Below are 20,536 nucleotides of genomic sequence, written 5' to 3'. Positions count from 1 at the left end.
TCCATGGTACAATAATGTGAATTATTGCCACTGTCTTGGGGAGGCTAATAAAGGGGAAGATTTGTCTGTTAAAGGATAATGCAAAATCTTACAGAGGCTATACAAAATGCTACCTACTGGGTCTTCCAATCCAAGGTATCTGCAAGTGTGCTGAGTAGTTAAAATGCATTTAATTCTGTGAAGTGCTACTTTCATATAAGTAACCAAAAGTAGTTCTTGTGAAATCTGTTAAGTGTTTGGATCTTTTGTTTAAAATATTGTTCTCTGGTCATACATTTTAAATGATTCTGATGATACTTTAAAGTAAGGAAATAATATAAAACCCAGTAAAGAAATTAATGAAATACTAACGGATCCATCCTAGTCAAGAAATGATAGATCTTGAGACTGCTCAGGAATAAACCAAAAATGACACATTACTGACAGCAGACTGTCACCCTGATGGAACTATTATTGGTAATTACTTAAATAGCCCTATTCTGCAGAGACTTCTAATACAAATTAGATAGGGAGGAAAGGCAAGAGCACAACATTATAGAGGTTGCATACTTTGCATTCTCCTGCCTTTCTCTTTTCTCCCACATCCTGCAGATTTAAAGAGCCAAGAACCTGTTGAGGCTAGAGGAGAGACTGTGAACCAAACTAGTGTACTGGGGGCAGGGAGTAAAGCTGTACAGATGAACAGAGCAGTCTGGGTGACCAGTTTCATTGCTATTAGCAATTATGATACAAATTATCTGAAGCTCTCCTGTGTGTCTTACAGGCTGAAGAGGTTGGCTGGTTTCTGGCATGTGTCAATATAGTGATAGTGAAAAGGGGATAAATATGAGTGTGGTAATCAAAGTGGAGTCTGGTAATTCAATTCGCTTTTCTGTTTTGACAGATGATGAACAAAGTATTTGGGGGTACAGTTCACAAAAAAGATGTTCGAGAAGATGGAGTCTTCAGTATTACTCTGGATAATACCTGCTCACTGTTCAGGTATGCATGCACTTGTAAGTACAAAATAGGAACGAAGGGGAATTGATGCGGCAATGGCATTTGGAGTTAGCCCTAATAGTTTTAAAAATAGTTCTTAAAACTGAAACGTTTTGCTTGGCAAAGTGTTTCACTCGGAGGTGATAGGGTTGGCCACCTCCCTCTGTGACAGTTGATTTCCAGGTGACCAAGATCCCTTCCTCTGGAGAAAACAGCTGCATTGGAGGATGGACTTTATGGCAATACTAGTATTAAAGCCCATTTTAAAAGCGAGCCAAAAGCGGGCTAAAGGGAGTGGAAATCCCTCCCCCCCCGCCAGCGGCGACAGGGCTTTGCAGCCCTCAGGGAGGCTTCAAACTCCCCCCCCCCCGGCTCCCTCCCAGCAGGGGCATACCTGTGGGCTGCAAGGCCCTGTCGCTGCCTCTCTCCTCGTGGGTGACAATGGAGGCCGCAGCCACAAGGCTTCTAGCAGGCAAGGAGGGAGGGTGGGAGCTGGAGGGGGAGGGCCAATCGGGGTGGACCTGGACGGACAGGGCCCCAGACAGTCTCCTCCCAGGAGGCTGTTTCCCAAATATATAAGGGAGAGAAATAGTGTTAAGGATACCCAGCTTGGTGTAGTGGTTAGGAGTGCGGACTTCTCATCTGGGGAGCCGGGTTTGATTCTGCACTCCCCCACATGCAGCCAAGCTGGGTGACCTTGGGCTCGCCACAGCACAGTTCTGACCAAGCAGTTATATCAGGGCTCTCTCAGCCTCACCTATCTCACAGGGTGTCTGTTGTGGGGATTGGAAAGGGAAGGTGACTGTAAGCTGCTTTGAGACTCCTTCGGGTAAAGCAGCCTATAAGAACCAACTCTTCTTCTTCCTTCCCCAAATCCCATCCTCGCCAGACTCTTTAACACCAGCCCCCAGATATTTCCCATCCCAGAGCTGGCAGCTTTAGGTGGTGGCTGGCAAACAGAGGACTTGTTGCAAGTATTATGGTGCATCTTCACCAGTTTTAGTTGATGGCTTACTTAATAAAGCTGCTCTTGTATTTATTGATTTTGTTCTCAGGGGGCTACAGAAGGAAGAGTGTGTACTCCTCACCCATGGAGACAGTGTAGATAAGGTAGCTGATGGCTTCAAAGTTGTTGCACAGTCAGGAAATGTTATAGCAGGTATGTATTAACATTTAATTTATGTTGACACTACTTCCTTTCCAGGAATGTGTTGATCAAACTCTGCAACACAGATGTTTATTTGTAATCTTGGTGGTTCCAAACAAGATACGATTTTGAAAAACATTTGTCAGCAACCTCAAATTGCAATAAAAAATGTGTGTATCATTTCTGTTTTCAGTGATAAATTATACAAATTTGGATTTTCAGTATTTATATTAGAGTAACATTGTGAATGGGAAGCAAACATGCTTTGTGGTTCTAAGAATGTAAAATCCAAAGCAGTTTTTGTGGGGAGCAAGGAATGATGTGTGTGCATAAGTTGGAGTCAGTATGTTTGGAATTTGATTTCACAGTTCAAATCTTGATAAAATATTTCACTTTTTTGCAAAAGATCATTGTAAAAGCTGTTTTTGTGAATGAAGCCTTCAGAAAGCTTTATGAATTTCTTAACATTAAAAAAGAAAATTATTTTTTAAATTAAAAATTGATTTATGAAAGCAGATAAATGAAAAATTCAGTTTATAGGTTTCTTAAGTATTATTTTAACTTAAATCTGCCTTTGATTGAATGGGGGGTGGGGTGGGGGAGGATCTGCTTGATTCTTAAAGCAGCAGTCTAATCTACCACTGACAGATGCACTTCCTTTGTTGTAGAATCTTGTACTAACAAAAATAAAGTCTCCAGAGATTTTGTTCAATGTGTGTGAGCTAACTTTTGATCAGAACTGGCAGCTGTTTGTTTAATTGTCCTAGATTAACAAATTTGAGCTTTGTAGTGCTCAATTCCTTGCTTGTGTGCCCAAGCAGTTATTTATCTTTTGTTGGTGGCCCTTTGAATCAGTTTATTTGGGCATTTTGTGCCTCTTTTCTCCCCAGGGAACTGAGAAAATGGAAACTGAATAAAGTATTAAGGGAAATCAACTGTAGATTAAATACCAGTTCATTGTTTCAGCATTACAAAGACTTATTCTGAGTACTTTCAACTGATTCTTTTGACCTGTTTTTGTTAGGATTTGTTTTGTAAACTTTGGATGAGAGTATGCTTGAGTGTGATTTTCAAGAACATATCTTATTAATAATTCTCTAAATCCTTTATAATGGTTGAATTTACATATGAAAGACTTTCTGATACATATATAAATTCTCATGTGTGTTTGTTAAGTGCCAATTATTAATAAAATATGTATTCTCATAGTGTGACCAAAGTTCAGTAGCCTCAATTTACCCATTTTAGCTCTTCTTGTCCAATATATATATTGTTAATAATTCTTCTATTTCTAATGCCTCCCCAGCCATAGCAAATGAATCTAAAAAACTGTATGGAGCCCAGTTCCATCCTGAAGTTAGCCTTACCGTAAATGGAAAAGCAATGCTGAAAAACTTCCTTTATGAAATTGCTGGGTGCAGTGGCACCTTCACTGTTCAGAACCGAGAACAGGAGTGCATTCAAGATATCAAAGACAAAGTGGGTTCATCAAAGGTCCTGGTAAGGAAGCTATTAAAGATATTGGAAAATTAATCCACATTGTTCATAATGGCAATATTTGATACTTCAACATTCATTTATTTTAAACAAATGAAATAATCCCTTTAAAATATAGCTTTAAAATATGTACATTTAAAAAAGAGGCTTGCTTTTCCTGCATAGTGCATCATGACCTATGTGTATTTATGACTTTGGTGAAGTTGCAGACTGTGAATAGTAGTAATGCAAATGAAATGCGGTGTTCATGTTACGGGATGATTGTATTTACTAAATACATTCAGTTAATTTCCTTCCTTCTCAATCATTGTAGGTTTTACTCAGTGGAGGTGTGGACTCAACAGTATGTACTGCTTTACTGAATCGTGCTTTGAACCAAGATCAAGTGATAGCAGTGCATATAGATAATGGATTTATGCGCAAGAGGGAAAGTCAGTCGGTGGAGGAAGCACTCAAAAAGTTAGGAATTCAAGTCAAAGGTACTGCATTACAGTGTCTGTATTAATCTGAAAAGTGGAAAAAACAATCATTTCATTGGTCCATTTCTTTGGTTCATCTCATTTCAGTCTCTCTATTTGCCTCCCTCACCCAAAAGGGTTTTTAAAAGTTTTCTTGGAAAATAAATGCCAGAAATTTACTCATCTGTATATTAGTCTGTAAACTAATGCGCGTACCTGAAAAAGTTCTCCTTAAGGTGTTAGAGGCTTCTACATTCTGCCACTTTTAAGCTATCTTTGTCAGGTGTTGCTTCTTTTAACTCTTTCAAGTGCCTGATATAATTATGGGGATATGATCATAGAAGAAGAGTGCTATAATATATCAGTTATATTTCATGCCATAGATAGTTACAGATCGAATTGTTATGTTACCATTTTGAACTTATAAACATGAAGTATGTAATAGTTCACAATTAACACAGATTTACATCTGTCAGGAGTTTTTTTCCAATTGTGTTGGCTAGCTTGATTAATTTCTTCCGGTGCCAGATGTTGTTAGTAGAAGTAGACAAGAATGCCTCAGTGAATTATTTTCAAGCATCTTAGAAATCTTTGGAATGTCTCTCATCAAAACAATCTTGCATGTTGTACAGTGGTAAATGCAGCCCATTCGTTCTACAATGGTACGACAACCCTGCCTATCTCTGAGGAAGACAGAACTCCACGAAAAAGAATCAGCAAAACATTAAATATGACTACTAGCCCTGAGGAAAAAAGAAAAATTATTGGTGACACCTTTGTGAAGGTATCTGTTTTAAGCATCGCCAGTTTTGATTTTAATGTACCTAAAAGCAAATGTCTGTAAACACTTTCCATTAATATAGATACAGGACTCTATTTTTCACTGTATTAAATTGTGATTGTTTATATTATGTCCTGACCCACTCTCATTGCGTCTTGGGAGCTCAATCTCACAAGGAAGCCCAGGGTTGCTGCACTAAGGCTGGCAGTGGCAAACTACTTCCATTCATGTCTTGCCTTGAAAATCCTGTGGTGTTACTATCATTTGGCTGTGAATTGATGGCCCTTTCTACCATCACCAGTTCCTTATGGTCAGCTACCGTGAAGTATGCTTGTACTAAACTGCCTGTTGGGTAAAATAGTAGTTTTTTTTTATTCCAGACTTAAGCTTCTTGATGCACAGGTTTGTTCAACAATTTCAATCTGCCAGATTTCTCTTCACAAGCCCTGTTCTCTGTACTCCTTGGTATAGATAGGAGGAGGGAGGCAACCAAGGAAGGGGATTTTTTTTTGTTAGTGGTGGCAACCTCACCTATGGAATTCCTTTTCCCTTGAGGCTTTCCTGGCACCAGATTAGAGGCCATCACTCTTAATCCCTACACCAAGCTGAGTACTAGCATGGTGTAACAATTAAGAGCAGCAGACTCTCATCTGGAGAACTGGGTTTGATTCTCCACTCCTCCTTCACATGAAGCCTGCTGGGTGATCTTGAGCCTAGTCACAGTTTCCTCAGAGCTCTCAGCCCCACCTGCTTCACAAGGTGCCTGTAGTGGGGAGAAGAGATGATTGCAAGCCACTTGCAGACTCTTTAGGGTAGAGAAAAGCAGGGTATAAAAACCAACTCTTTTTCTCTTGGCAGTGCACAGGGTCAGTATTGTCTACTTAGACTAGCAGCAACTATCTGGATCTCAGAGGACTTTCACGTTATTTACTCCCTGCTCCTTTTAACTTGGAGATTCTAGGGACTGGACCTAGGACCTTTTGCAAGCAAAGCAGATTATGAGCCATAGCTCCTCCTTAAAACATAAACACACAGGTAATAAAAGCAGCTTAAAATAACAATTTCCAGGCCAAAATAGTATTAACAGAGCAGCCCTTTAATTAAAAGTTCAGGTGAACAGATATATTTCGGCCTTGTGCCTAAAAGAAAACAAAAGTAGGCATCAGGTGATCCTCAAGGGGGAAGGACATTCCAACAAGTGTGGTGCAACTGCAGAAAAAGTCCCGGTTTTGGTTGTCACTCACTTCACCTCTGAAAGCAGAAGCCCAGGGGGCAGTGCTTGTGAGGCAGATCTCAACTAGCAAGCTAGACATTGCATAATGTTTTCCTTGGTAAGCAGTCTCTAGCAGGTTCCCTGCATTGTATACATTTTTGAAATACTGACCTTGTGAATATATTCCTGATAGGGGGGTTGATTGGAGCATGTATTGTACAAAACCGCTGTAATGTAAACATCCAGTAGTTCCAAGCATACCCCCTGAACGCGAGAGCTGGGATTACTCATTCCATGCTCAGACTTCTATGCTGCTGCTTAAGTAGAACAATTCTGCATTTCCTCCCCCCCCCCCCCATCACCATCTGTTCTAGCAGAGTCTGGGCTTGTGTTGCCTCATGGCAGTCAGCTGAATCCACTGGGCCTAGAAGAGTGTAGCTCTGCACAGGGTGACACAGTAGACCCAGTACTGCTTTCTGTATCTTTACATGCTGTCAGGAAAGTTAGCTTGTTGATACACGCTTTCAAGTAAGGTCCAGTGTTTTGACCAGTAGAGGTCACCCACTTCCCGTTCTATCTTGTAAATTCAAAATGACCAGTCACAATCCAGTGGGAACACTTTAATCAGTAGTACCTGTGACATTTCAGCTTCTTCTTTCAAACCCAGAACCCACTTCAACTTATTTCTTAAATAATGTAAATGGCAGTGTACCTTATTTGAAGGAAGTTTGTGTTGCAGCTGGAACAAATTCTTACAACACACTTATTGCAGTATCAGCCAAAAACGATGAGCAGGTTTGCATTAACACTTTATTGCAAATAGGAAATGTGATAGGAACACAGTGAATAAAATACTAAACATTCATCCCTATCCTTACATCGAGAAGAGAGGGCCTAAAGAAAAAATCTATATTAGCATGCGAGATTGGCAAGCTCCCCACCTCCACTTGGGATTTAAGCTTCAACGAATCAAGCTATTTGAGGATAAATCAGACAGCTCACGTTATCCAAGTTCAGTCGGAGCATTTGATGCTTATTGAGCTACCTTTCACATGTCAGAGAATCCCTCTGGCTGGGCATAGCAAAGGTGGCCTGCCAGATGAAAGCTGAACTGCAAACACACACAAACACATTGAAAAATTATTGCTTTAAACTTACATTTGTGTAACTGGAGCTTTCCTCATAATACTTTCATAGATAAGGAGCAAGGCAGTTTTGAGATATGAAGCAGTGAACTCCAGCAAAGCATCTCTCATTAGCATAGCTTAGTAGTGCTGTATCTATAGTGAAAAATTAATAAGACGGCATTGTCAAACAGTGTGCTGGCTTGGCTTTTGAGAATAGAAGATGAACCGATCCCTGGAGGGGTCTTTTGTTAGCTTCCCTTTCACACAGGGGTTCCCTTGGACTTACCTTAAATGTCACTTTTGAGTGTTGGGGGAGCCCCAGGAATGTGTCCTGGGATATGGCACAGGGAGGCTGCATGGAGGCTCAAGTCACTCCCCTGTCACGTACTTTTCCTTCCCCAGCTGAGGTTCCAGGCTGTTCACAACAGCTTATTTGATGTCTGTAATAGATGAGGATAGGCAGCAGAGAGCCTTTCAGTGAACTCCACTCTATTTTCACTTCTTTATGTCCAAGCCACTGTTTTAGCCCTGTGTTGTGTGGTTCATGGCCATGGCAAAATTTATTGTTAAATTGAGCTCAGAGTGGATATTTATGGAGTCAGATTAGATAAGAGTCTTTTCCTTCTGTCTATTGACTAGCTACTGCAGACATCCTATTAATGAACCGAAGACTGTAGTTCATGCTATAAAGGTTTAGATGCCGGATTACAGAGTGATATACTTTCTTGTCTTTTTCCTTCCCCTCTCCCCTACTCCAGATTGCAAATGAAGTTATTGGAGAAATGAACCTAAAACCGGAAGAAGTCTTCCTTGCTCAGGGAACCTTGAGGCCTGATCTCATTGAAAGTGCTTCCGTTGTTGCCAGTGGCAAAGCTGAGGTCATCAAGACTCATCACAATGACACGGAACTCATCAGAAAGTTGAGGGAGGAGGTAAACAGAACTTTTTTTTCAGGCTCTCTCAAAGGCTAATTGAATGTGGTAAGCAACACACAAGTGACTGCCTCTTCTGACATGTGCCATGCAGCATTTCTACCCTGTTATCTTCATAGTCAGGGGTAGGATGACTTGTGGCCCAGACGTGTACTTTTTCAGGCATGTTGCCCTGTATTCTGAAACAGCCTCCCAGAACTGCTGTATCCTTCCAGAGGAGAGTATTTGGAGCCAGCTGAGTAATGATTTGGGGTCTGAGAGCACAAAAGACTAAGAATCTATGTTTTTGAGGGTCACAGCCTCTGCTGGTTATATTTACCTGTCTTGCTAACTGTGTGTTAATTGACGTTTTAATTTTTAATTTACATATGGTTAATTGTCCTAGGTACCAAGCTGTGTCAGGAGAAAGATGTGTTAAGAAATATTTAAATAAATGAGTACACACAGCAATGGATCACACTTTATTTCTAGTCACACATGTTCAAATGATAGATTGGTGGCCCTTTTATATATACAGCCACGCTTTGATGATATTGTAGACGGAATAAATGAAAAGGTTTTTTCCTGCAGGACAATGTAAGATTCAGTATTAACTGCAGGCCAGAATTTATCGCTGCATGCTTAGGCAACAGGAGGCCAAATCACCTATTGAATGCATTAATGTTGTGGAATGCATACATATGTGTATGCAAGTGACGTAACACACACACACATAATCACATGGGAGCAATTACTAAGCCTCCTTATTGAGTGCTTTGAATCACTTCATTGTTACCTTGGTTCCTGTGATATTTCATTGGGCTGGCACTCAAGGCATGGTTTAAATTATAGCCTTTAATAGTGGCTGAATTATGTTAGAAATCGTTTTGCTCATTAAGCAGCTTTTTGCTGGTTTGTAGCTGCTTCAGAGAGGGGCCTTAAATACAGAATTGCTCTTTTCCTAACAGGGCAAAGTAATAGAACCACTGAAGGATTTCCACAAGGATGAAGTCAGGGTGCTTGGGAGAGAACTGGGTCTGCCTGAAGAGTTGGTCTCAAGACATCCATTCCCAGGTAAAAGACCTCACAGCGGCTACTAGTCTTGATGACTCAATGGAACCTCCTCCTCCAGAGGCAGTAAACTGCTAGATACCAGTTCAGAGGTGCAGCATCCAGAGGAGGCTGGATTAGGTAGACCACTGCTCTGGTTCAGTGGGGTTCTTGTGTAAAAGGGGTTTGCTGATAGCAGGTGTACTATAGAAGTTTTATCTCCTCTACTTCCTGTGTAAGAAGATGAGGTAAAAGAGCCAGGAATCTGAGGCGTGAAATCCCTGTTCAAACTGTGTTTCAGCCATCAGCTTGGGCAATGTCAGCCATGCCCATCTGTAATAAGGGGATAATCATGGGGGTAACCCATCACTATTACTATAAAATATCCCAAACCCTCAAGTGTGTAGATTCAGCTGGGTAGCTGTGTTGGTCTGAAGTAGCAGAACAAAATGTGAGTCCAAAAGCACCTTTAAGACCCAACAATTTTATTCAAGGTATGATCCTTAGGTCAGTAAAGAAACGGGTTTCAAGCAGGGCAGCAGTTCCTTCCTCTTTTTCTAGTTACATGATAAAGAGTGGTCATGAAGCTCTTTGGAATAGACTGTAGGTCACTAATGCAGATTAAGGTTGTGCAGCCTACGCAGCTGTTCCTACCGGTAGCAGCCAGTGTGCCGTTGCCTGCTACCAGCGGGAACGGCTGCTTCAGCTGCTGAATCACACAACCCTGCGATGTTAACTTACACCTTCCATTTCATCTGCAAAGTCATTAATTACTGACTGGAATGGACATAATGCTCATAATTTCAATTACTTCACTTGGCTGAAATATAACTTTTATCATTTACATATGAGTTACTGTCATGTGGTGCGCTATATGATACTATGTTTCAGGTCCTGGCCTTGCAATTCGGGTAATATGTGCCGAAGAACCATACGTTTGCAAAGACTTCCCTGAAACTAACAACATTTTGAAAATCATAGCAGACTTTTCTGCTAGTGTTAAAAAAGTAAGTAATCATATTTTATATTTGAAAGGTGGGTTTGTCAGGATAAATTATTTGATGGCTACATATTCACATATGTAATGGCTACATAGTAATGAATATGGCAGAGTTCTTGTTTCAGTTATTTAAGTGAATAGCTTCTATATTTCACAATATTGTGCTGGACTAAAGGTCTTTAAGAAGAAGCATAGCAAGTGATACTGAATGTTTTTTTTTCTGGGAAGGTGCCATGACTCAAGGGCAGTTCACCTCCTATGCTTGCAGAAAGTCCCAAGTTCAGTCCATAACAGCTCCAATTAAATCTCTTAAATTCCTTGCTTTTGGAGCACTGTTGATTAGTTACTGGTCTAGTACATTTTCTAAGTTATTGCATGTATTTAATCAAATTTTATCTCATTCCTTAGTGCAAAAGGCATTTGGGGCAGGTTAGCATATAACAAAATATATAAATCAAAAATATATTAGAATGCCACCCAGACTTGCAACTAGGCACTTTTTATAACTTAATCAAGATTTGATTAGTTAAAATCTAATTAAAAACAATGTTCTTTTTTCAAAAATAGCAAAATTCATTGTTTACAGTGTTTAATCTTGATTGCTCCATTTCCCCCTCTAAATGTTATCAGTTTGTTTTCTTACCCATTATCTTTTGTATTTTTATTTTTTAAATTCCATTTATTTAAAGACAATACAAATAGCATTAAGCTGCTATTTTACATTACATAAAAGGAAAAACAAATCTTGTTCTGGGAAACAGCTTCCAGGAAGAAGATAAAATCTTCTGTATCTGTCTTATTTAGGCAACTCACCTGCTTTCAAGGCATGTCTTTGATATTTTTGTACAGTGCTTGATAGATTTACAGGGCTTTACTGGAGGCACCATTGAAAACTGCTCGGAAGCGACATTGAGTAAAAAGCTTCCAGTCCACCTTTTGACTGATATTAGTTATAAGAACCTACTTTACCATTTCTAACAGCATTGCACGGGCTGCCCGTCTGCAGACTCTTTACACTTCTAAACAGTCGAAGTCCAGGGCACTTGAAAAGGCCACGTATTCCTATCTGAGCCTGCCCACCAGCCGAGCACATTTAAAGAGATCCTGTCCTGTCCTGCCTGACCTGACTTACTGAGATGAAGTGGGCAGCTAGAAAAGATGGAACCATCTCAGCTGTGTTTCTCTGGATGTGGAATGCACTCTCTGCGTCTAGTTGCTTGGCACAGGGTTTTTTTTTTAGTTTTAGGCTTCAGATTGAAATTTTTCTTCCAGGCCTTGTGTTTGAGTGGTTATAATCTGCATATGCCTATGCTTGTTTTTCTTCTGCTGTATATTTCCTAATGATGGTTGTTTATCATTATGAGGCGCTTCTTTTATTGTACATTTGCTGCTGCTAGGCCCTATGAGATTTTTGCGGATTTATCAGTATTCTGTATTTTAATCTGCTGTCATTTGTTATCGCAAGCCATCTTGAGGAACCCGTTTTGGCTGAGAATATGGGCATATATATATTTAAAATACATGAATGAATATAGAAACAACTGTGATGTGGGGCACCTGCTTTGCCTGCAGACATTCCCAATTCAGCCTTTGGCATCTCCTCTCAGGTAGCATGTGCTTGGAGAGTTCTTTCTCTATCCAGGACAGCTGCTGCCAGTCAGAGCAGGCAGAGTTAGCTATAGCAGTGATATGACTCCATAGAAAGCTGCTTCATGTGTTCACTACAACTTGTTGAGATGCTGGTCTGCCCAATACACCTGCCAGATGTGCATGTGGCCTCTTTGTCTAAGAATCTCTTGTTTTCCAGGAATTGCAGGGAATATTGATACTTGGTTGAGACACAATTCATGTACTATCAGTGCTAACTCTTAAAATGCTTACATTTCACTTCCTTTTTTGCTATCTAGCCACATACATTGTTGCAGAGAGTCAAAAGTTGTACAACTGATGAGGACCAGGAGAAACTGATGCAGATCACAAGTCTACATTCATTGAATGCCTTTTTGCTGCCAATCAAAACTGTGGGAGTCCAGGTTAGAGAAGCCATACATAATGACTCGAGGCATAGTTTGTTTAGACGTGAAGGATTTCATATTTCTAAAGAGTCTGTTGAGTGTTGTTCGGAAATATTATTTGAAGACTTCAAGAACTGTGATATATTATTAAGGTCCAGTAATGTCAACCGCACTGTGTTGCATGAGGTTCAGGCAGCTGGATCAGAAGTAGCAGTTGAAGGCTGTTGGAGACTGTTCCTTTACTCATTGCTCTTGGAAGCTGAGTTAAGATACAGTATTTTAACTCAGCTTCCCCAAAACCCTCCTAGGTGACCCATAGCCAATTAAATGCTGAGAATTATAATTATTATGTAATTATAGCCTTAGAGCATCATTTGGTTTTGATAAGATTGAAATGAATATAGTTCCCAAGTTTGAAATGGCATTGTTTAAATAACTTGAATAACGCATTTATTTATTAAGCATTTCTCAACAGTTGACCTTTTTGCCTGCTGTTTTACAGGGTGATTGCCGTTCCTACAGCTACGTGTGTGGTATATCGAGTAAAGACACTCCACACTGGGAGTCCCTTATGTTCCTAGCCAGACTTATACCACGAATGTGTCACAACATAAATCGGTATATATATATATGCACACATAGTATTTAAAACAAGAGCAACTGCTGTTTATTAAATCATCTACTTTGAATCTGGGGGAAATTTATTTACATCAGAACATTTCAAATTTGGGGGAGGTCATATGTGCCAGTATTCAGGATTATTTAGATCTCCAGTATTGTTTGGAATTTGGATTAGGATCTTTCAGAATTTCCAAATTCTTTCAGTTTATTCATTCTTTTTGGGGGGGACTCTTTCCAGGATGATGGAGTAGCTGTTTTTCTAGAAAATGTCACCAAAGTTGCAGGGAATCCAGTCCTGGCTGTCCACAAAAAAGTCCCAAGTTTCTAGCAGATTGGATCAAGGGATCCAATTCCATGCCCCCACCCATCACACTAGTCTCCATTGTTTGCTTTCTGAAGGGCAAAGAAGCCAGTAGCCAGGCATACAAGAACAACTACTGGACAAAAGTCTCCAAATGCAAATAAAACCAAAAAGCCCGACAGAACGAATATCCAACCACAGAGGCAAAGCAGAACCAAGGACTAATGCAAGCCCAAGAGAATCAAAGTCAAAGTGGAAAAACTCTTTAAAAACGGCACAAAACAAAAACAGTAAAAACTATTTTTAAATAACCAGAAAGGGTTAAAAAGCCACCCTCCAGCAAAACAAAACAAAAATTCTTGTAGTTTAAAATAAAGTCTACCATGGGCAAAGAAGCCCTGAAGATGTCCACAGTCAGAGAACAAGATGGATAGCAGAAATACAAGGCAGTGACCAGATTATTTATTTATTTTATTAGATTTTTATACCGCTCTCCCATACAGCCCATGGCGGTCTCCACGGGAAGCAAGCAGTTGCACTCAAAAAAAAAATTTAACCCTGAAATGGTTAGCTTCAGAATTGGTTTTTATCATCTTTGCCCATGTTCAGAGAGCCATGGAGAATCATAACGACTGGCAGACAGTTCTAGTGATCTTAGAATCATAGAATCATAGAGTTGGAAGAGGCCATACAGGTCATCTAGTCCAACCCCCTGCTCTCAACGCAGGATCAGCCCAAAGCATCCTAAAGCAGATCTTCCTAACATCTGATCCCATTGGCTATGAGAGCTACCTTCCTTGCCCCTCCTTTCCTCTCACTGCCCAGGATTTCCCTTCCCTGGTGTTGCAATATTCATTGGATATATTATACTTTTTTCATTGTTCTCTAACTCTGTGGTTCAAGTTTATTGCATTTTTATATTGTATTGGTATTTATTACATTGATGTACAATATTGTAATCTACCAAAGAGCCAGTTTGGTGTAGTGGTTAGGAGTGCGGTCTTCTAATCTGGCATGCCGGGTTCGATTCTGCACTCTCCCACATGCAACCAGCTGGGTGACCTTGGGCTCACCACGGCACTGATAAAACTGTTCTGACCGGGCAGTGATATCAGGGCTCTCTCAGCCTCACCCACCCCACAGGGTGTCTGCTGTGGGGAGAGGAATGGGAAGGCGACTGTAAGCCGCTTTGAGCCTACTTCGGGTAGGGAAAAGCGGCATATAAGAACCAACTCTTCTTCTTCTTCTTCTTGAGGCTTAGTGAGAAAGGTGGATGATAAATGAAGTAAAATAAATTCAGCAAGCCACCCCCCACTAGAGTTTGCCATGTCCAAAATAGCATGGAATCTTCAGGTTGGGTTGGCATTTCATCTGAAGCATCTGAAGGGTATAGCTGAGCAATGTACTCAGGTCTTTTGTATGTTTGATTTAAATCAAGAGCTTATAATACTGCCAAATAGTCCGATGGTATCTTTAAATGCATTACTCAAATAGAGACACAAGTCACTTGGGGCCATGTTTTATTGATTTAGATATAAAACAAACTGTTTGTTGTTCTATTTCCTCTCTTTCTAGAGTTGTTTATGTCTTTGGCCCACCAGTCAAAGAACCTCCCACAGACGTTACTCCCACTTTCCTGACAACAGGAGTCCTTAGCACATTGCGGCAAGCTGATTTTGAGGCTCATAATATTCTCAGGGAATCTGGTGAGTCTACTGTAATAAAGCCATTTCGTCTTTAAGGTGCAGCAAAATGCTTTTCTGATTTTTGCTGCAGCAGAGTAGTGCAAGATTCCCAATAGAAAATGGTTGTATGTGCATTTTGATTAGTACAATGTGCAGTGTGTTGCTGGAAGGAAACCCTTGGCATTCAAAACCATTACAGGCAAGTTTTGTTTTGGTATCAGTTCCATATTCTTCAAAGAGCCAAAGAAAGGCTAGTACAGCCAATTATTATTTGTCCTGTCAATAAGTTTATTGTTGCAGCTTTATGCATAACAACCAAAAGTAGAACAATTTAAAAAATATACAATTAAAGCAAGTTACGCAGGCCTGCAAAACAGAGCTCTTCCACCAGGTCTGTGGTTGAGGCCAGCTCAGCCAGAGCGATGGTCCCCCCTTAGGCTCCCTATACAGCCTTTAGTGGAGCTGTTAGATGACTGTGGGAGGTAGGAGGGACCTGGCCATCTTGGTACCTTTGGAGTTATACGGGTTAGGAGGTTTTATGGGATTTATATTTTATGTAATCTCCTTGGGTCTTCAGAGGAAGGCGGGCTGTAAATTTAATTAATAATAATAATAGTAAAAGACAATAATTAAAATAAATTCAGACCAAAATATTAAGGCTTAATATATATTTTAAGATCCCAAAATAGCATACAGTTGTACAATAAATACCATCAACTCTGGGTTGGATCAGAGACAAATCTCTTCCTGATGGACATGGATAGCAATATAAATGTGGCTATCTCCAATGTAACTGTTGGGAATCCACAAAAGAAACTTAATTTGGTCCTCAGCTGAACCAGAAATGCAAAACAGTATTTTATTTAAACTGGGTCTAATAGAATCATAAAGTGGACAGTATAGCTGATAATCTTATGGCAAGGATATGGCAAATGCACTATTATCAGCTGAGAATGTATGCTAGAGCAGGGGTAGTCAACCTGTGGTCCTCCAGATGTCCATGGGCTACAATTCCCATGAGGCCCTGCCAGCAACCGCTGGAGGGGCTCATGGGAATTGTAGCCCATGGACATCTGGAGGACCACAGGTTTGACTACCCCTGTGCTAGATTACAATGACATGAATATTTTAAAATTCCATCCTTGCTGTTGCACATTTTGGTCTAACAAGGGCAGCTTTGTGTCATACTTGGAGCACAATCTGTCCTGGCACTGTATTAAGTGTTATTAATTGTAGCCATCTTTCTCTTTCATTAAAGGTTATGCTGGAAAAATCAGCCAGATGCCAGTCATCTTAACACCGTTGCATTTTGATCGAGATCCCCTACAGAAACAGCCTTCCTGTCAAAGATCAGTTGTTATTCGAACCTTTATAACTAGTGACTTCATGACTGGCATTGCAGCAACTCCTGGAAATGAGATACCAGAAGAGGTAAAGTCAAATCTCTCTGTAGGATCAGCTTGAGCTGGGGGTGGAGAAGGGGGGTGGCTGTTTGAACTGTCTCCCTGCACACCCTGCCAGCTAGCAGCTGGCCATTTAAACTTAACACTCCCTTTTGCTTCCCACCCTTTGGATGGCAGGGGAAGCAAATGGAACGTTTAAATAGCTGCCAGACATTTAAACTTAACAGCTGAACAGCGAACTGGTCAAGCTGTTTAAATGGCTGGCAGGCAGCCATTTCAGGGCTCTCTTTCGCTTCTGCTGTTCAAAGGGAGGGAAATGCAAAAGATCACTGGAATGGCTTGGAGGCCATTCCAGCCTTTTGGGAAAAAATTTGGCTCCTCAATCAAATGAGCAAACTGCAATTCGGTTTAGGAGATGCAACCCTACCACCACCCCATCAGCATTTATCTTATTTATTTTTTTTTTTGGTGTGCTAAGCCAAATTGCACACCTGTATTTTTAACTGGAGATGCTACAGATTGAACATGGAAACCAGGTGATCTAGCCTTTGTTCATGTTTACACAGAAGCAGGTCTCCAGTTTAATGGTACAAAATTTGATTTTAAGTGTGCTTAAGTTTGTAATGAGCCTCTTGTGGCGCAGAGTGGTAAGGCAGCAGACATGCAGTCTGAAAGCTCGGCCCATGAGGCTGGGAGTTCAATCCCAGCAGCCGGCTCAAGGTTGACTCAGCCTTCCATCCTTCCGAGGTCGGTAAAATGAGTACCCAGCTTGCTGGGGGGTAAACGGTAATGACTGGGGAAGGCACTGGCAAACCACCCCATATTGAGTCTGCCATGAAAACGCTAGAGGGCGTCACCCCAAGGGTCAGACATGACCCGGTGCTTGCACAGGGGATACCTTTACCTTTACCTTTAAGTTTGTAATCTCGGTTTTGTCCTACAAATAATTGGGCTGAAGGAGGGAGCAGGGAAATTGGGGCGAGGCAGTTGCTATAATAAATGTTGCCATCTCATCTGCTAACTCATTGGATGCTCACCAGACCCTACCCCCTAAACACCCCCAAGTGTCTGTTCCTTTCTGGGGATGGACTAAAGCATGCTATTTTTATATAACATTGTTTGTAAAACTATCTAGACAATCCTCCCTCATTTATAAATGGGGATCCTGTCATTCATTCCCTGTCCTTTTTATATGCTTGTTTCTAAACCTAGGTTGTGCTGAAGATGGTGACAGAGATTAAGAAGATTCCTGGCATCTCCCGAGTGATGTATGACTTGACTTCAAAACCACCAGGAACAACCGAGTGGGAGTAATTATTTCCCCCCCTCAATGAAAGTACTGTATGCAGTTTTAAATTATATCAGAAAAACCATTCCCAGTGTTGACATGCAGTACTGTGAAGAGTGACTGGAGCTGCTGCTACATCACATGTGATTTTTTTTTCCTTCTCTCCTGGAAAATAATCTGCGACTTAAGAGTGATGATGTGGGAGAGGGGTGGGGGAAGAAGTTAAGTGAGGCTGAGGATCTGTACGGGTAATTAGGGCAGTGTTGCCTATGTGCAGATAGATTTCATATTGCTTTGCCTTGTTTTTTTGGTCTTATTGACTCTTACTGTTTTGCTTTCTCTTTTGTTTTCACCTTGTGTTTTTACTGTTACTGTCATTTCAGTGTCTCTTTTTAATTTTTTTTTTTGTAAACTGTGTAAAAAGAGACCGTTTATTTACATTTACCAAAACCATTGTTAGAGCTTATTAATAATGTAAAATGGGAGGGGGGGAAAGTGACCAACTGCTTTTGAAACAGATTTATTATAAATAAATATTTTGCCAAATGGAGTAGTGGGTATCGTCGAGTTGTGGAATTAATTGTATTTGTTCACTGTGTATTGTAAACCCTGTTCCATATTGTTTGGAGTATTAAGCCCATGGCAATAAGCGTGGAAATCCTAAACAGCTCATTTAACAGCTGCATTTCCCCCTTCTTTTGCCCTCGTTTCCCTCTCCCATAACATTAAAAAAAACAAAAACAAATAGGTTTTGTTAAGAATGTAAAAGCATGCCGTTTCCCACCATCGAGTGACATCTATATTTAATGTACATTAAAGAGAGACAGATATGAATTATGTATCCAGTTGAAAAAGCGTCACGTTGCTTAGGCAAAATCTGAGTGGTTAGAAATCTGCTTTGCAGCCATCATAATCTGTGTGACCTTACTCCATTTTTTTAAAAAAAATTCTTACCAGTCGTTTCAGCTATTCCTATCAGTTTTGTTAGATGCTTTCTGAAGGCATGGGAAATGTTGCTTTTATAAAATCCTTCACGAGGTGTATTAAAATATTTATGCTGATTGGCTAAGCTGGACCTGAAAGCCAATTTGAATATAAATTAGTTTTATCATCACCACTACTTAAGGGATGGCTAACAAATAGCTTGCACTCACATAGAGCTGCTTCTGGCAGCATATTGTCAGTGTAGTAGTAGAAAAGCACTTTTTTTATTCCTAGAAGATAACCCTACTGCATGCTTCCACTGCCTCCCGAACTGCATACTTTCCTAGTTCAGCAGTGCAGTGACAGATCAGTGCAAACTTTAGTAGTCATGGTCTGTAATAAAGACGTTAAGCTGCCCAGTATAATTGCACTCATTAGCTAAATACACTGCAGGACATTTATAACCTAGCAAAGGAGGTGATGAAAACAGCTTCTGTTTAATGCAAGACTTGGTGGCAAGATGATCCCACTTCAAGATGAAGCTGTGAAAATTACAAAGTCCTGGCTGGATAAGAACATTTGGGTCATCTCCTTCCCTAATGGTCACCCCCCACACACACACACACTCTCCCCCCCCCCCCACACACACACACAGTTGTCATACCATCTACTTAGAATTGGGGAGGAAGAGAAAGAAATCCATTTTGGCTTATCTGAAATTTGCAGGGCTTCATATATTTAATAGGAAACATTTGTTCCTGATGTTTTGAGAGGGCTGGGAGAGGGTGAGGTTTGCTCTTAGTGTATTGACTGCTCTGCTGTGCCTTCCCTGATTTTGCAACACGTGTATGAGCGCTCTAGGTGGGCGGGTTTAGACATTTGGAGTGGAATAGATTGATGATGTACAGTTCTCCTTCGTACTCTTCCCCCAACTCATGGTGGGCAATGGGTGTGGTTCATCTTAACTGGGAAGTGTGAATTCGGAACCTTAATGGTGTTTGGCTTCCTCTGGACTTTTAGGTACTGGGATGGCTCCTGGTCCATTCACCCAGACTTGAGGTTATGGCGATTGACAGTAGCACTTGCTTAAATTTAAAATGCTGCCATTAAACTAGCATTTGAGATTAAGTGTAACATCATTTTTGCATATGAGGCAACAAAGAGAAGGAGAATAATAACACATAGCCATAGCAATGCCAGAGGTTTAACTGCACAGCAACTCCGTGGATGGTAATGGTTGCAGCTGGAGTTTGAGTATTGCTTTCACATTTGCAATGTTGGGTGCACACACACAATGAAATCTTGATAGGATTTGTGTTTCACCACTGATAGATCTGCAGATATGGTATCCTCTGTATTATTTGTTTGCTTTTATTTAAAAGAGAAGATTTGGTGAATGTACGAGTTTGGGAAAGGGTTCCTAATTTCATAAAGGAAATTATGGCACAACCAGAAGTTACTCTGGTGTACATAAGGTGTCAGTACGTTGTGAGTGAATTGTTAAATTTTAATCCAAAATCCAGTGTTGTAAGGAACAGGTTTTTCTTTGCTTGGTGATCCATACATTGTCTTTGGGAGGGAAAAAGAACGTACCTTTTGATTGCCATCTTTACAGTTTTTGAATGTATTCCATGGTGTTAATTCTTATAATCGCAGCCAGATACAGGTGCACAGAAGATTGTCCTCTTGTCCAGAAGGGAATGTAACATGTAGCTTATGAATGCAGTTGCTCTTGTTGTTCACCCTCTAGTCTTCAGTAAGACATGTCAACGTTTTCAAAGGAATTTGTATAGGGAATAATTCCTAGCATTCTCATTTTTTTAAAAAAATGAACAACAAAAAAAACATTTTCTGCTTGTAAATGATAAAAGTACTGTGAGCCTTAATTTTTATCCACAAATAAAAGTGACCCATTTGGATACTTGTGTGATTTCTTTAAGCTGTTTGGGTTTTTGTTGGCGACCCTTTTTTCTTATGACCTCTTCCACTCTGAAACCATATTATAGAGTATGTGATGTGATGTACAGAGAAGTACAAAATAATAGAAGCTAGCACAGACTAGGAAAGCAATCCTAAACCAGTCTACTCAGGATCTAGTTCAAGTCTGTGCAGTAGGAAAGTATTCTTAGGTTGAATG

At 40.4% G+C, this 20,536-nt stretch overlaps 1 protein-coding gene and 1 long non-coding RNA gene across 3 annotated transcripts in view; one reads left to right on the top strand and one right to left on the bottom strand.

Moving 5' to 3' along the window:
- The window catches only part of GMPS (guanine monophosphate synthase), a 44,295-nt gene extending 23,977 nt beyond the window's left edge, over positions 1–20,318 (top strand). For both annotated transcript variants that reach the window (XM_077348619.1, XM_077348620.1), the window contains exons 4-16: positions 884–981; positions 2,034–2,137; positions 3,432–3,625; positions 3,936–4,101; positions 4,713–4,864; positions 7,960–8,133; positions 9,081–9,186; positions 10,054–10,169; positions 12,070–12,195; positions 12,680–12,795; positions 14,675–14,805; positions 16,043–16,215; positions 17,400–20,318. In XM_077348619.1, the coding sequence (XP_077204734.1) occupies positions 884–981; positions 2,034–2,137; positions 3,432–3,625; positions 3,936–4,101; positions 4,713–4,864; positions 7,960–8,133; positions 9,081–9,186; positions 10,054–10,169; positions 12,070–12,195; positions 12,680–12,795; positions 14,675–14,805; positions 16,043–16,215; positions 17,400–17,501 (1,758 nt within the window). In that variant the 3' untranslated portion in view covers positions 17,502–20,318. The remainder of the gene's footprint in view (positions 1–883; positions 982–2,033; positions 2,138–3,431; positions 3,626–3,935; positions 4,102–4,712; positions 4,865–7,959; positions 8,134–9,080; positions 9,187–10,053; positions 10,170–12,069; positions 12,196–12,679; positions 12,796–14,674; positions 14,806–16,042; positions 16,216–17,399) is intronic.
- Positions 4,296–7,964, bottom strand: LOC143843066 (uncharacterized). Its single transcript, XR_013233446.1, has 3 exons — positions 7,488–7,964; positions 7,233–7,354; positions 4,296–4,392 (listed from the first exon to the last, which is right to left on the bottom strand). It is a non-coding gene; the product is annotated as an uncharacterized LOC143843066 (long non-coding RNA).
- Positions 20,319–20,536: the final 218 nt, after the last annotated feature.

This window comes from Paroedura picta, chromosome 8, assembly GCF_049243985.1.
Source record: "Paroedura picta isolate Pp20150507F chromosome 8, Ppicta_v3.0, whole genome shotgun sequence".
Lineage (NCBI taxonomy): Eukaryota > Metazoa > Chordata > Lepidosauria > Squamata > Gekkonidae > Paroedura > Paroedura picta.
Note: the sequence above shows the minus strand (reverse complement) of the source record. Positions and strands in the feature narration are given on the sequence as shown.